We start from the raw sequence: 16614 nt of genomic DNA, 5'->3' as shown, positions 1-16614 counted from the left end.
CTAGAAAATACTTAACCATTTAATTGGTTATAAAGGTTATAAGCATTAACAAAAACAGAATTTATGCTTACCTGATAAATTACTTTCTCTTACGGTGTATCCAGTCCACGGATTCATCCTTACTTGTGGGATATTCTCATTCCCTACAGGAAGTGGCAAAGAGAGCACACAGCAGAGCTGTCCATATAGCTCCCCCTCAGGCTCCGCCCTCCCAGTCATTCGACCGACGGTTAGGAGAAAAAGGAGAAACCATAGGGTGCAGTGGTGACTGTAGTTTTAAACGGAAAATAAATAAATAAAATTGTCCTGACTTAAATGCCAGGGCGGGCCGTGGACTGGATACACCGTAAGAGAAAGTTATTTATCAGGTAAGCATAAATTCTGTTTTCTCTTACAAGGTGTATCCAGTCCACGGATTCATCCTTACTTGTGGGATACCAATACCAAAGCTTTAGGACACGGATGAAGGGAGGGAACAAGTCAGGTAACATAAACGGAAGGCACCACTGCTTGCAAAACCTTTCTCCCAAAAATAGCCTCTGAAGAAGCAAAAGTATCGAATTTGTAAAATTTGGCAAAAGTATGCAGTGAAGACCAAGTCGCTGCCTTACAAATCTGTTCAACAGAAGCCTCATTCTTAAAAAAACCCACGTGGAAGCCACAGCTCTGGTGGAATGAGCTGTAATTCGTTGAGGCTGCTTGCCAGCAGTCTCATAAGCCAATCGGATGATGCTTTTCAGCCAGAAGGAAAGAGAGGTAGCAGTCGCTTTCTGAACTCTCCTCTTACCAGAATAGACAACAATCAAGGATGATGTTTGTCTGAAATCTTTAGTTGCTTTTAAATAGAATTTTAAAGCACGAACCACATCAAGATTGTGTAATAGTCGTTCCTTCTTAGAAACTGGATTAGGACACAGAGAAGGAACAATGATTTCCTGGGTAATATTCTTATTAGAAATCACTTTCGGAAACAAACCAGGTTTGGTACGCAAAACAACCTTATCTGCATGGAACACCAGATAGGGTGAATTACACTGCAAAACAGACAATTCTGAAACTCTTCGAGCAGAAGAAATAGCTACCAAAAACAAAACTTTTCAAGATAATAACTTAATATCTATGGAATGTAAAGGTTCAAACGGAACCCCTTGAAGAACTGAAAGAACTAAATTAAGACTCCATGGAGGAGCCACAGGTTTATAGACAGGCTTAATTCTGACTAAAGCCTGTGCAAACGCTTGAAAGTCTGGTACTTCTGCCAGACGCTTGTGTAACAGGATAGACAGAGCAGATATCTGTCCCTTTAAGGAACTAGCTGACAAACCTTTCTCCAATCCTTCTTGGAGAAAAGACAATATCCTGGGAATCCTAATCTTACTCCACGAGTAACCCTTGAATTCACACCAACAAAGATATTTCCGCCATATCTTATGGTAGATTTTCTTGGGGACAGGCTTTCTAGCCTGGATCAGAGTATCTATAACCGATTCAGAGAACCCACGCTTAGATAGAATTAAGCGTTCAATCTCCAAGCAGTCAGTTCCAGAGAAACTAGATTTGGATGCTTGAATGGACCCTGAATTAAAAGATCCTGCCTCGATGGCAGTGTCCAAGGTGGAACTGATGACATGTCCACTAGGTCTGCATACCAAGTCCTGCGTGGCCACGCAGGCGCTATCAGAATTACCGAAGCCTTTTCCTGTTTTATTCTGGCTACCAGCCGAGGGAGAAGGGGAAACGGTGGAAAGACATAAGCCAGATTGAAGGACCAAGGCGCTACTAGAGCATCTATCAGTGCCGCCTTGGGGTCCCTGGACCTGGATCTGTAAAGGGGAAGTTTGGTGTTCTGACGGGACGCCATCAGATCCAATTCTGGAATGCCCCATAGCTGGGTCAGCTGAGCAAAAACCTCCGGGTGGAGTTCCCACTCCCCCGGGTGAAAAGTCTGACGACTTAGAAAATCTGCCTCCCAGTTGTCTACTCCTGAGATGTGAATTGCAGATAGGTGGCAGGAGTGATCCTCCGCCCATTTGATGATCTTGGTTACTTCCTTCATCTCTAGGGAGCTCTTTGTTCCTCCCTGATGATTGATGTACGCTACAGTCGTGATGTTGTCCGACTGAAATCTGATCAATTTGGCCGCCGCTAGTTGAGGCCATGCCTGGAGAGTGTTGAATATCGCTCTCAGTTCCAAAATGTTTACCGGGAGAAGAGACTCTTCCCGAGACCAAAGGCCCTGAGCTTTCAGGGAGTCCCAGACCGCACCCCAACCTAACAGACTGGCATCGGTCGTGAAAATGATCCACTCCGGTCTGCGGGAGCACATTCCCTGAGACAGGTGATCCTGAGACAACCTCCAGAGAAGAGAATTTCTGGTTTTCTGGTCCAGTTGTATTTGAGGAGACAAATCTGCATAATCCCCATTCCACTGTTTGAGCATGCACAGTTGCAGTGGCCTGAGATGAATTCGGGCAAAAGGGACCATGTCCATTGCCGCAACCATTAATCCGATTGCCTCCATGCACTGAGCTACAGAAGGCCAAAGAATGGAATGAAGAACTCGGCAAGTAGTTAAAAGCTTTAACTTCCTGACCTCCGTCAGAAATATTTTCATTTCTACCGAGTCTATTAGTGTTCCCAGGAAGGGAACCCTTGTGAGCGGGGACAGAGAACTTTTTTCGACGTTCACCTTCCACCCGTGAGACCTTAGAAAGGCCAGAACAATGTCTGTACGAGCCTTGGCTCTGTGAAAATACAACGCCTGTATTAAGATGTCGTCTAGGTAAGGTGCTACTGCAATGCCCCGCGGTCTTAGTACCACTAGGAGGGACACTAGCACCTTTGTAAAAATTCTGGGAGCAGTGGCCAACCCGAAAGGAAGGGCCACAAACTGGTAATGCTTGTCCAGAAAAGCGAACCTTAGGAACTGATGGTGATCTTTGTGGATAGGAATATGCAGGTACGCATCTTTTAGATCCACGGTAGTCATATATTGACCTTCTTGGATCATCTGCAAAATTGTCCGAATGGTTTCCATTTTGAATGATGGAACTCTGAGGAATGTGTTTAGAATTTTTAGATCCAGGATTGGCCTGAAAGTTCCTTCCTTTTTGGGAACTACAAACAGGTTTGAGTAAAAACCCAGTCCTTGTTCTGCAATTGGAACTGGATATATCACTCCCATATTTAGTAGATCTTCTACACAGCGTAAGAACGCCTGTTTCTTTTTCTGGTCTGAAGACAAACGAGAAATGTGGAACCTTCCCTTGGAGGAGAGTCCTTGAATTCTAGAAGATATCCCTGAGCAACAATTTCTAATGCCCAGGGATCTGGGACATCTCTTGCCCAAGCCTGAGCCTGTTTACCTTTGTTCCAGCCCTGCAAGGGTTTCCAGGTTGCTTTGGGCTGTGAAGCGTTACCCTCTTGCTTTGCGTTTGCAGAGGATGAAGCAGGGCTGCTCCTGAAGTTGCGAAAGGAGCGAAAACTAGCCTTGATTTTGGCCTTAAACGGTCTATCTTGCGGGAGGGCATGGCCCTTTCCCCCAGTGATATCCGAAATAATTTCTTTCAACTCGGGGCCGAAAAGGGTCTTTCCCTTGAAAGGAATATTTAGTAATTTTGTTTTGGACGACACGTCAGCCGACCACGATTTGAGCCAAAGCGCTCTCCGCGCCATAATGGCAAAACCAGAATTTTTCGCTGCTAACTTAGCTAATTGTAAAGCGGCATCTGTGATAAAAGAATTAACCAGCTTTAGGGCATGAATTCTATCCATGACTTCATCATATGAAGTCTCCCTCTGGAGCGACTCCTCCAGCGCCTCAAACCAAAAAGCCGCTGCAGTAGTTACAGGAATATTGCAGGCAATCAGTTGAAGAAGGAAACCTCGTTGAACAAATATAGTAATAGTAAACCTTCTAATTTTTTATCCATAGGATCTTTGAAAGCACAACTGTTTTCTATTGGTATGGTTGTGCGCTTGGCTAGTGTTGAAACTGCTCCCTCTACCTTAGGGACCGTCTGCCACGCGTCCCGCCTGGGGTCAGTTATAGGGAACATTTTCTTAAAGATAGGGGGGGGGAACAAAAGGTACACCTGGTCTCTCCCACTCCCTAGTTACAATATCCGCCACCCTCTTCGGGATCGTAAACGCATCAGTGTATACAGGGACTTCTAGAAACTTGTCCATTTTACACAATTTTTCTGGGACCACCATGGGGTCGCAGTCATCCAGCGTAGCTAAAACCTCCTTAAGCAGTACGCGGAGGTGTTCCAGCTTAAATTTAAACGCTAAGGAATCTGATTCTGCCCGCTGAGAAACCTTTCCTGTGTAAGAAATTTCTCCCTCGGACAGCACATCCCTCACTGCCACTTCAGAGTGTTGTGAGGGTCATCCAACGCTTCTGATTGCTCATCCTCTGTTCTTAAAACTGAGCTATCACGCTTTTTAGGAAAAACTGGCAGTTTGGATAGAAAAGCCGCAAGGGAATTATCCATGACTGTTGCTAATTGTTGTAATGTAATAGGGGCCAATGCGCTAGAGGTACTAGGCAACGCTTCCGCAGGCGTAACTGGTGTCGACACATGGGGAGAGGAAGGTGGACTATCCTCATTACCTTCCGTTAAAGAATCATCTTGTGCAACATTTTTAAGTGTCACTGCATGGTCTTTAAAATTCTTAGATACCTTAGCACAATTTAAACACAAATGTAAAGGGGGTTCCGCCATGGCTATTAAACACATAGAACAACGTCTATCTGTAGGCTCTGACATGTTAAACAGACTTAGACATCACTCAAATACAGAAAAATAAAATTTTAGAAAAAAACAGTACTGTGCCTTTAAATAATAAAAAGCGCACACTTTTTTACTAAATCTTAAAAAATAACCCAATCTTTATGAAATTTTCACCATATGATCCTAATGCTTTGAAATGATTGCACAGTGAATTTCAAGTCAATTAACCCCTTAATGGCCAAACCGAAGCAAAGTAAAGCTGGCAACCGGTTAGCAAGCTACAGCACCATGCCACAGCAATCTGCTGTGGCCCTACCTTCCTTGGGGATTAGTTTTGATCGAAAATAAGCCTCTATGAAGTCCTCAAGTAATCCTTGGACCCTCCACGTGAAGCTGCATGAAGCTGTCTGCAATATCAACTGCGCAATTGAGGCTCGAAATTTAGGCCCCCTCCCTCTCCACTCTGGAGTTGCGAAGCCTTCACAAGCCTAAATAGGTGTCTAAATATATGCCATGTGGAAAAAACCCCATAAAATGTCCCAAATGTAATAAAAACTTGTAAAAAGATCAGATTTTTGTTATAAAATAATCGATTGCCCCTTAACAGTGTCCACCAGTGTTGTGAGCCCTTTTAAAAAAGCCTTCCTTCTATACTTAGTCTCAGAATATGGCTTACCTCCCCCACATGGGGATTCTTGTCAGTCTTCTAGCATTACTAAGTCTTGACTAGAAAAATATGACTGAACATACCTTATAGCAGTTAAGCCTGCAAACTGTTCCCCCAACTGAAGTTCCCTGGTACTCCCCAGTCCTGTGTGGGAACAGCAATTGATTTTAGTTACAACATGCTAAAATAGTTTTCCTCTCAGCAGAAATCTTCATCACTTTCTGCCACAGAGTAAATAGTACAAACCGGCACTATTTTAAAAATAACAAACTTTTGATTGAAGAAATAAAAACTACAAATCTAACACCACATTCACTTTACCCTCCCGTGGAGATGCTACTTTTTAGAGCGGCAAAGAGAATGACTGGGGGGGGGGGGGGGGGGAGCTATATGGACAGCTCTGCTGTGTGCTCTCTTTGCCACTTCCTGTAGGGAATGAGAATATCCCACAAGGATGAATCTGTGGACTGGATACACCTTGTAAGAGAAAACAGGGTTATAAATTGAGTGACTAAACTACATTACTGTGAAGCACACTATAATTTATTTGTATATACTCAGACAGACACACTAGTATACTACCTAGTTGTAATATAAAAATGTATATACAATTACAGTATATAATAGAAATAAAATCAATAAAAAAAAAAATGCCATGAAATATAGTTGATAAAATCTCTAGGAAAAAATAATAATAATTGGCATGGCTATAGTATTTTATAAATTTCAACATATAATTTGAACATTCTCTCTCAATAGCAATAATAAAATAAATAATAATGCATCAGTTTGGTCTTTAATTTACCTTATTAATCTCGTACTGGCTGATGGGGATACTACTATTCAGCACATTCTCGCCAATTTCAGTCAGTTTTTTCTGAATATTTTCAACTATATTATCTCGTGGCTGGTCAGAAAGAATTTGGCTGATAACGTAACTGTAAGAAAGAAAATTTACAGACACAAGCAAGGTCAAAACTGCCATAACACAAATGAAAATTGGGTGATGTGCTTTAGTAAAATGCATTTACTCATCTCTCAGATTAGTTCTTTTCAGCGATTCTAAGAGCAAAAGAGGTAATTGACAGCAGGTGTAATATAATTGGAAAATCAAGAAAAGAATCTGAAATCTTTACTTGAACAATGGAAATCAGTGATAATCAGTGGAAAGTTTGTGATAATTCACCACCATAATTAAACATAGTAAGTAAACAATATACAATCTTTAAAATTAGTTGGAGTAATGAGTACATTTTGAGAGAAAATTAAGCAAATATCTTCCAAATTAAGAAATACTTCCTCAAAGATATGTATTCTATGGGGGGGAAATTCCAGAACTCCTACTGAGAAAACCATAATATGGATAAAATATATGAGCAGTACACACTATATTTCATAGCATAAATAAAAAACAAAAGAAATCCACACTATTTGGATGTTTAACTACAAAAGCTGACGGTTTAAGTAGTGTTTCCTGATCACACAAAACGTGCACTTGATGTACTTAGCTTTCTTCTCAGTTGTTGAAAACCTCAGCTGTGTCATTGCCAACATTTTTAAACAACCTGTGATTTATGTAACTAAACCTAGAATGATTACTGCATCTGTTTTCCTTGTATGGCAAAAATCCTAAACTGTCCCAAAATATTAACTGCAAATGCTTGTATTATGCTTTTTTTCCAAGTAGGATTTCAGGAGGACACAATCCAATGGTGACGCTTCAGAAAACTAATATGCTTACTTGACTTATTTCATGTTGGTAAGAGTCCACGATCCTTTATTGAGAATTACCTTCCCTGCCAGTAAGAGGCGGCAAAGATTCACAAACCTCAAGAGCTTTATATAACCCCGGCCCCCTCTATGGTAGTTAATCTGAAGAATAGCCAAGCAAAAAAGGTAGGAAAATAAATAGAGCAAAAAATATAGGAGCCGGGGAAAAAAAGATGTGCCATAACACGAATAACAAACATCAAAAAACAGGGTGGGGTCTTGTGGTCTCTTACTACCATGAAAGAAAGAAATGTATCAGGCAAGCATAAATTATGTTTTCTTTCATAAAGGTGGTAAGAGTTCCCAATTCATGAATTGACTTCCATTTGGGGAGGGGCCTCGCTGAGACACGAACAGCTGAGCGACCCAGGTAACAGGGGAGTGTATTAGAGCTCTCCCAGCGTGCAAATTACACAATACAAGTTTGCCATACAAGGGTGGCATTGTGTATATCAACTACTTTGCCCTATGCTGGTACTTTTCTGTTCCCTGTGAACTTTTCAAATTCCCATAACAGCTGTCTTGTAAGCATTGAAAGGTGCTCCAGGCCATTAAAGAACTGTCTTGCATCACTATAAGCACTAAAATTAGTCTCCATAAAGACTATTGAGAATATTGAACGGTATAATCAGATGTCTTTTTTTGCCTCTGTTTGTTGTTATCTGAGGCAAAATATACTGTAAAACGTATTTGGGGATCTCTTAATCTAAGGGGACTATTTTAGAATCTATACTGGTTAAAGAGACTTGAAAACATACCAGGGGACCTCTTAATCTAAGTGGATCATCTGAGAACCTATATTGGTTTAAGAGACTTTCCCAACTCGAGCAGACTGAAAACTGACTGAAAATGGTTTATAAGCTCAGCTATATGAATGACTGTTTCTTTTGGGATTTTTTCCCCCTTTTCTTTTGTTCCTATCGCTTAATGACATCTAGTTGCCGACAGGAGTTTTTGGTGATTTGGTTACACTATACCCTGATTGTTAGTTACAGGATTAATTAAAAATCCTATATTCAAATTTAGTCAATAGAGTCAGTGTGGAATTTTAGTCACCTGCACATGTATAGGCACTATCTAGGATTAGCCTGGATATAGTCTTTGTTTACACTGTGATTTAATCACAATTCACTAGGTACCTCTCAAAAAACAGAGAGCTACAATTAGCTTCTCCGGCCTACAAGATTTAGTATGTCACTCTTTTTTTTTTTCTTCCATAACCTGACAAGAAGAGGTGTTTGTTGGTATAACGTGTTTTGTTTCACTATTTGTTTGTTGTGTATTTTTGCACTATTGTTCTTTGAGCACTTTATATGGAAAGATTTGTCACACAGGTTAAAAATAAATCGCCAGCTATGCCAGCAAAACAAAGGGATAAAAAAAACTAAGACCAGTTAGATGGAAAATAGCTTAGGTATCCAATCTCCAATTTCATTAAATTCAGATAAACAAATCTTGATCAACCAGATTGCAGACCAGATTATGCCTCAATTTAATATAATTAAATCTGAGATTGTAGAGCTTGCTGGAGAAGTGAGACAATTCTCATCACGTCTTGCTGAGGCAGAGTCAAGGGTCTCTGATCTGGAAGACCAAGCAGGGGCACAAGAAGCAGTAGTCAAAAAGCAGGGGGACTTAATCAAAACGCTATATTCACGGTTGGAGGACCTAGAAGACCGGTCCCGCAGGAATAATATAAGAATTATAGGGTTGCCTAAAACTGTTCAACAGCAGGATCTGGTCCAGTTTGCTGCAGTCAAATTACCCCATCTACTAGGCCTCCATAATATGGAGAAGTCATTTGTAGTTGAAAGAGCTCATAGAATGGGTGCGGTACGATCCAACCCGGATGGTACTACCAAACCCAGACCAGTTATAGTTAAGTATCTCTGTTTTCAGGATAAAGTTATGCTGATGAAACATTTTAGAAAAGTAAACCCTCTGATGTATGAGCAAGATAAAATCCTGTTATTTCAGGACTTTTCTGTAGAGACGTCTCTCAAAAGAAGAGAGATGGCCCCATATTGCTCAATCCTGTTCAAGAAAGGCATTCAGGCAAGAATGATGTACCCTGCTAAAATAATGGTAAATGTAAATGGTGAAAGAAACACTTTAAATAATCCCCAAGAAGCCAAAGAGTTTATGAAAACCATATCTTAAACGAAGATTTGAGCCTGAAAATGGTTAAGTAACGATATATGTTCGCAATGGGGTTTTATTGATAATTTTTAAGGGTCGGGTTTTCGTTTTCTCCTTTTTTTTTTTTTTTCTTTCTCTTTGTTTTGTTGTTTGTCTGTTGCCCCTCTCCTGCTCACCTACATATTTAAAAGAGAACCCTGTTGATATAAATAAATGTTGAATTTCCTTTCGTGGAATGTGGGGGGAATAACATCTCCAGCTAAAAGAAGTATTGTTTTAAAACAACTTAAACAACATAAACCGGATGTGGTTTTGATATTAATTTTTTGGGAAGCGGCGAAGGCGGTCCTCCGTGGTAAAATTAAAGCATACCTGGTTAAATGGAAGAAAAAAACATCTGCTAGGGACCTTCAATTAACTAATCAAGTGAGGAATTCATATAAATCATATATTGTTAACCCCTGCCATAATTCCTGGGAAAAATATAAGAAAGCCAAAGCGGAGAGAGATTTGTTTCTGAATCAGAAGGGACAGAGGGAAGATCTTAAATCAATGGCCTTTTTTAGGAGCTATCACGGCAGGTCGGCTAAGTTTTTGGCTAAACTTATCAAAACAGGGAGGGGAAGAAACAATATTGCAAGTATATTAAAGAACAACAAAAGAGATACGACATCACAAGATATTAGGGAAATGTTATACAAATATTATAAAGAATTATATGCAGGTCAAAAAATCAGTGACAAGGCAAAGGAATCTTTTTGGAGTAAAATCTCTCTACCTAAACTGTCTCTAGAACAACTGCAAGAATTAAATCTGCCAGTATCGGCAGAAGAAGTAGTGACAGCTATTGAAAAGTCTAAAATGAATAAAGCCCCAGGGCCGGATCAGATGCCATCTGAATTTTATAAAATACTGAAAGATAGTATAGCAGATACGCTAGTTAAATAATTCAACAAATATTATATCAACAATAAGATGGACTAGTATTTTACCACATCGGTCGTTACGCTAATCTCTAAAAAAGACAAAGATCCAGAACTACCGAGTGCATATCACCCTATTTCGTTATTAAATAACAATTATAAACTTCTTACCTCTATAGTGGCAGAGAGACTCAAGAAATGTATTAAGGATTTAATTCATATAGATCAAACAGGATTTATAACAGGTAGGAGTGTAACTAAAAACATATACGAAAAGTGCTGTTAACATTAGATTACTTTTGGAATAGAAGCGAAAATTGTGCTAAAGCTCCTAAAAGTAGATATGGCGATATTGACCTTGGATGCAGAGAAAGCTTTCGATTCCATAGATTGGAACCACCTATTCACAGCTTTAACACAATTTGGTTTAACAGGTGGTTTCCTTAATTTTTATAAAATTATTATATTATAACCCATGCTCATACTTATTAATCAATGGGGGTCTCTCTCCAAAAATTAATCTAGCCAGAGGCACAAGACAGGGCTGCCCGCTGTTGCCACTGCTCTTTAACCTTTCAATTGAGCCATTAGCTTTATGTCTTAGACAAGAGCTGGAAGGTATCTCCTTTGGGGGCAGTAAATTCACTTTATCTTTATATGCTGACGATTTGTTATTATTTTTATCTAAGACAAAAACTAGTATACCGCTTCTGTTAGGAATAATTGATGAGTTCAGCCGGTTCTCAGGTTACAAGGTTAACCAAAACTAATCAGAACTGTTATGGATATATAAAAAAAAAAGATAGTCCAAGAGACTTTCCTTTTCAGGTAGTGGAACATATCAATTATCTAGGGATCCAATTGTCGAGCAATCCTGCTTCTTGGTATACATTAAACTATACAACATTCTTTGGTAAGGCTAAGATTATAGCAGACAGGTGGAAGCCACTCCCAATCTCCCTGTCTGCAAAAATTGTTTTACTAAAAACCTTCCTGTTTCCACGCCTTTTATATTTAATGCAAAATCTGCCAATAATTATTAAAAGTATAAACGTAAGACACTTTAATAAGTTATGTTCTGGATTTTTATGGGGGAAGGGGAAGGCACACCTTTCCTTGCGGTTCCTTGAACAAAACAAGGACTTTGGAGGTTTTGGACTCCCAAACATTAAGCTGTTCAACTGGGTTACCCTGGTTAAGATTGCGGTAGACTGGATAGCTGAAGCTAACCACTTCACCTTCTTAGAGCTAGAGGAGGGAATGATTAACCCTTTCTCTTTAAAAGCAATTCTGCATACAGCAGCAGGTAAAGTACCATCTACTATCTCTAATATGAGGGTGATCCATAATGTGATTATAGCCTGGCAAAAATTTTGTGGGGAACTTAAAGTAAATCACAATTTTTCTAATTATCTCCCTATACTTGGGAATCCACGGCTTGTACGTGGTCTCAAAAATGTTACTCAATTATTAGAACCAAGTACTTGTATTGTTAAAACTTTTGAACAAATTAGAAGGGAATTTGATCTCCCAAATCATCATTGTTATGCATATCTCCAGATCAGACATATTCTGCATGGGACACAAGACCTTAATAGTGGTCGAGATCTAGGAACAAATGAAACAGGTATTATTATGTTTATGAATGGATATCATTCAATCTCTAGCTGGTATAAAATGATTATGTTAAAACAGGGCCAGCAAACCCTGGAATTAATTTTACCTAAATGGCAGAGACTGCTTCAAGAGTTAGAAATAGAGGATATCAAATCAAGTATTCAATTAGTAGGTAGCAATAATACGACATGGAAAGAATCTCACGGTAAACTCTTAAACCTCTCATATCTTCCCGGTAATCCTAGCTAAATGGGATAAAAAATGCGTAAGTAGCTGCTTCCATTGTAAATATCCGAATGCAGATATCCTACACTGCTTCTGGTTCTGCCCAAAGATTAGTAGATTTTGGAAAAGAGTTAATTTCTGGGCAAACAAATTTACAGACCAGAAGGTGGTATTTTCCCCAAAAATGGTTATTTTTCTTTATAACCCACTACCTCAAGAGTTAAGGAAGGACCGAGCTTTTATCAATACCACCATATTGGTGGCTAGGAACTTAATATTGCAACATTGGAAGGCAGGTAAACCACCTAGTATTGCAGAATTTGTTCAAAAATGTATCTACAAATCACTATAGAGCAACATCAATTGGAACCAAGTAGTGAAAAACAATTCAGAACTTTCTTTCGAAAATGGCTAAGTTTAATAGAATCGGGCTCCTTGGCATTGCAATTACAGATTATTTACCCCCTACGTAAATCCACATTTTTTGATATAGCAATTGTGGAGGGGTTTCTCCCACCACAGTAGGCAGGGTCAAGGTAGGAGAGTTGGGTGAGTGGGTGAGCAGGGGGGGGGGTCTGGGTTTTTTTTTTCCTCTTTCCCTCTTTCTTTTCTCCTTTTTCTTTCCCAATGTATAGTGGCACAGCCAGATAAGAGGTCAGGATTCAGGGTCTACCTAGAGCAATAGATGGTTCAATCTAGCTATAAAAAGAAAGGGAGAGAGGGGGAAGGGAAGAGATAAGGAAGGAATGATGATTTACCCAATTAATAGTCGGATGGCTTCATAGGTACAAGATACCCACAAAAGCGGAGGATATACCTAAGTCACCCCTCTGTGTAGGATAAGGGTAATAAATACATGAGGGTGTTAGGAGATAATGCTGTATCAATCCAATAGGATAGTTCAACTTAGTATAGAGATATGGTAGTGTTTATAGAATCCATCAGTCGACTTATCCAGATATAACCTTACTAGGTAAATTAGGATTGTATCACTAGAATTTGAGCAGGTAGGGATGTTGTGTTACTTTGGTTATTTGACATTATTAGGTTGATAGATATATACAGATGATTTACAATAAGATTGTATTAGGACGATAGAATGCAGTCCTGCTCAAGAATTACTGTATAAGCAATACAGGGGTATTTTTTGGATTTATTTACTGATTTATTTTTCTTATTTTTTATTTTATTTTTATTATATCATTTGAAAATTTCAGCAATGTGATGTTAGAGTATAATGACACGCCTGTTCACGGTCATTGGTAAATATGAAGGCATGTACAAGGTAATCGTACCATTACTTTTTTTTTTTCTTAACTCTCTGGTTATCTTGTTTGGCGAGGCGTTGATTTTGTATGACCCATTGTTGTTTCTAAAATAAAAGGTAAAAAAAAAAAAAAAAAAGGAGTTCCCAAATCATTACTACTGGAAACCAATACCAAGGCTGTGGAGAGTTCACAAGTAATACAAAAAAGATAGGGTGGCATAAGAATTTTTTTTTTGTTTCCATAAGGCAGGGAGAGTCCACAACTTCATTCTTTACTGTTAGAAAATGAAACACCTGGCCACCAGGAGGAGGCAAAGGCTTAAATATCCCTCTCCCACTTCCCCCAGTCATTCTTTGCCTTTCGTCACTAGAGGAGGATGGCAGAGAAGTGTCAGAAGATTCGGATAATCCTTCAATGGGTATGTACTCTTCAAGAAAGGACTGGAGTTTTAAGTAATCCTATAAACCTCTCAGTGAGAGTATTGATGAACGTTAAGAGTCTGGAGATGCAGGGATAGTTTTTCTGTGAAGCAATCCAGACTGTCTAACAGCTCCTGGGCAATTAGTGTTAACAAGTTACACTGCTTGCCATTTTAAACTCAGGTCCCTGTTAGAACACTGCAGCAAGGTTGTCACACTTGAGAGGCTGTCTCTGTTCCAAATCATAGATCCTGGAGGATAATTCCGCTTTATTTACGATTTAGCAGAGACTCCTATTAGGGTCATAACTTCAATAGGATCAGGTGCGGCTCATTCGTCTTCCATGCAATCCTACTGCAATAACTCTGGCAATCCTACGGAAAGAGTTTTTCCTATAACTGTCTGGGGTCTAGGTGTTGAGTACCCAAGCCATGGGGGTTATAAAGCTGCCTCTTTTTATTTAAAAAAAAATGTTGTTTAAATCTGATTTCTTACTGTGGGATTGCATCTCCAGCAATGGAGGACTCTGATAATATGTTAGAATGTTCTGCACCTACCATTCTAAATAATACCTGTTTATACTGTGAGGAGGCGGTGGTTTATCCACCTGCTCAATTTTGTTCCAAATGCCTGGGTACTGTTCTAAAGTCTAAGAAGGGAGCTAAATCTGCTAACCCCCCTAGAATAATTAGTCCCTCTGAGCCGTCAACCTCTCAGGATTCTGTGGTCCGGAAGATGCATACCCTATCCCATCAAACTGTTTCACATGCAGTTCCCCATGGCACGTCCAATACTCTGGCTGGAGGGGGCTTTTTCCCTGCGGACTTTACCACGCAGTTACAATTTGCTGTGTCTGCGGCCCTGAGTGCCTTACCTATCTCTGGAAATGAAAGAACGGTTAAAAATAGTTCTACTGAATAAGATTATAGCAAATTTCCAATTGGATTTAGTCAGTATGTCTCATCTTTCCGAGGATGAGTTAACCTCTGTATATCAATATCTTGGAACTCCGGGCAATCTTCAATGCGCTGAAAGCAATATAACTACGGTTGCCTACATCAACCATCAAGGAGGAACGAGAAGTTCCTTAGCGTTGAGGGAGGTGTCTCAAATCTTAGAATGAGCAGATTCCCACAACTGTATGCTGTCAGCGATCCTCAGCAGACAATCTTTTCACCCAGGGGAATGGTCACTCCACTCTGAAATGTTTGTAAGAATTGCAGCAGATGGGGTATGCCAGAGATAGATCTCATGGACTCTCGTCTCAATGCCAAACTATCTAGGTACGAGATCGAGGGATACTCTTGCAGAGTGAACCGCCATGGAACTGCTAGAGCATCTATTAAAACTCATATCTCTTTCCTCCATTGCCTCTTCTCCCTCGTGTGGTGGCCCACATCAAGCAAGCATCTGTGATTCTAATTGCTCCATCGTGGCTGCAAAGGACCTGGTTCGCGGATTTGGCGAGAATGTCCTCTTCTCCTCTGTGGAGGCTACCTTGTTGTAGGGACCTGCTGATACAGGGTCCCTTCCTACATCAAAATCTAAATTCTCTGAGGCTGACTGCGTGGAGAGTGAACGCATAGTCTTAGCCAGTAAAGGTTTCTCTGATAGTGTCAGACACTTTGATTCAAGCTCGTAAGCCGGTTAAGTGGCACATCTACCATATGGTGTGGCGGACTTACCTGTACTGGTGTGAGGAACGTGATTTTTCTTGACATAGGGTCAAGGTTACAAGAATTTTGTCTTTTCTCCAAGATAGAAGGGTCTATCTGCCAGCTCTCTGAAGGGACAGATATCTGCCCCGTCGGTGTTGCTGCACAAAAGATTAGCAGAGCTTCCGGATGTGCAGTCCTTTGTTAAGGCTCTGACTAGGATCAGACCTGTGTTTAGACCTGTGACTGTGGTCTTAGAGTCTCAATCTTGTTCTTCGTGTTTTGCAGCAGGCTCCGTTTGAGCCCATGCATACAGATGACATTAAACTGTTATCTTGGAAAGTTTAATTTCTATTAGCTATTGCAGCTTTACATTGTGAACCACCGTACCTTGTTTTTCATGCCGATAAGGCATTTTTTTTTTTTAGGTACAAGGCTAGGTTTCCTTCCTAAGGTGGATCATAACATTAATCAAGAGACGATTATTTCTTCTTCCTTGTGTCCCAATCCTTCTTCAGCAAAGGAATGTTTCCTTAACAATCTGGATGTGGTTTGAAGTTTTACCTTCAGGCTACTAAGGAGTTCAGACAATCTTCATCTTTGTTTATTGTTTATGCAGGTAGACATAGGGGGCAGAAGGCCACTACGTCTTCCTTGTCTTCCTGGTTGAGGAGTGTCAACTGCTTGGCTTATGAGAAAGCGGGAAAGCAGCCTCCTGAGTGGATTACGGCTCATTCCACTAGAGCAGTTGCTACTTCCTGGGCTTTTAAGAACGAAGCCGCTATGGATCAGATTTGTAAGGCTACCTGGTCCTCACATACTTTTTCAAATTTTTACAAATATGATGCGTTTGCTTCGGTTGAAGCAGCTTTCATGAGAAAGGTTTTGCGGTCTGTAGTGCCCTCAGATTATAGTCAACCTTTTTCTTTATTTCCCTCCCGTTATTCCTTCAGTGTCCTCTGGAGCTTGGGTATTGTTTTCCCAACAGACAGGAATAAAGTTGTGGACTTTCCCTGCCTTATGGAAAGAAAATAAAAATGTATGCTTACCAGATAATTTCCTTTCTTTCCTGGCAGGAAGAGTTCACGACCCAGATGGTAAGAATTTTTTCGGCGGCTCCTTTTTGTTCTTATTCTGGGCACATTTATACCCTGATGCTTCTCCTACTTTTCCTTGGCTGAATGACTGGGGGATG

At 40.1% G+C, this 16614-nt stretch overlaps 1 protein-coding gene across 1 annotated transcript in view; it reads right to left on the bottom strand.

Annotated features, from left to right (window-relative positions):
• POLA1 (DNA polymerase alpha 1, catalytic subunit) overlaps positions 1-16614 on the bottom strand; it is a 1417985-nt gene that overhangs the window by 732202 nt on the left and 669169 nt on the right. The window contains exon 29 of the mRNA XM_053705268.1: positions 6209-6341. Coding sequence (XP_053561243.1) covers positions 6209-6341 — 133 coding nt within the window. The remainder of the gene's footprint in view (positions 1-6208; positions 6342-16614) is intronic.

Source organism: Bombina bombina, chromosome 3 (genome assembly GCF_027579735.1).
Source record: "Bombina bombina isolate aBomBom1 chromosome 3, aBomBom1.pri, whole genome shotgun sequence".
Taxonomy (NCBI): domain Eukaryota; kingdom Metazoa; phylum Chordata; class Amphibia; order Anura; family Bombinatoridae; genus Bombina; species Bombina bombina.
Note: the sequence above shows the minus strand (reverse complement) of the source record. Positions and strands in the feature narration are given on the sequence as shown.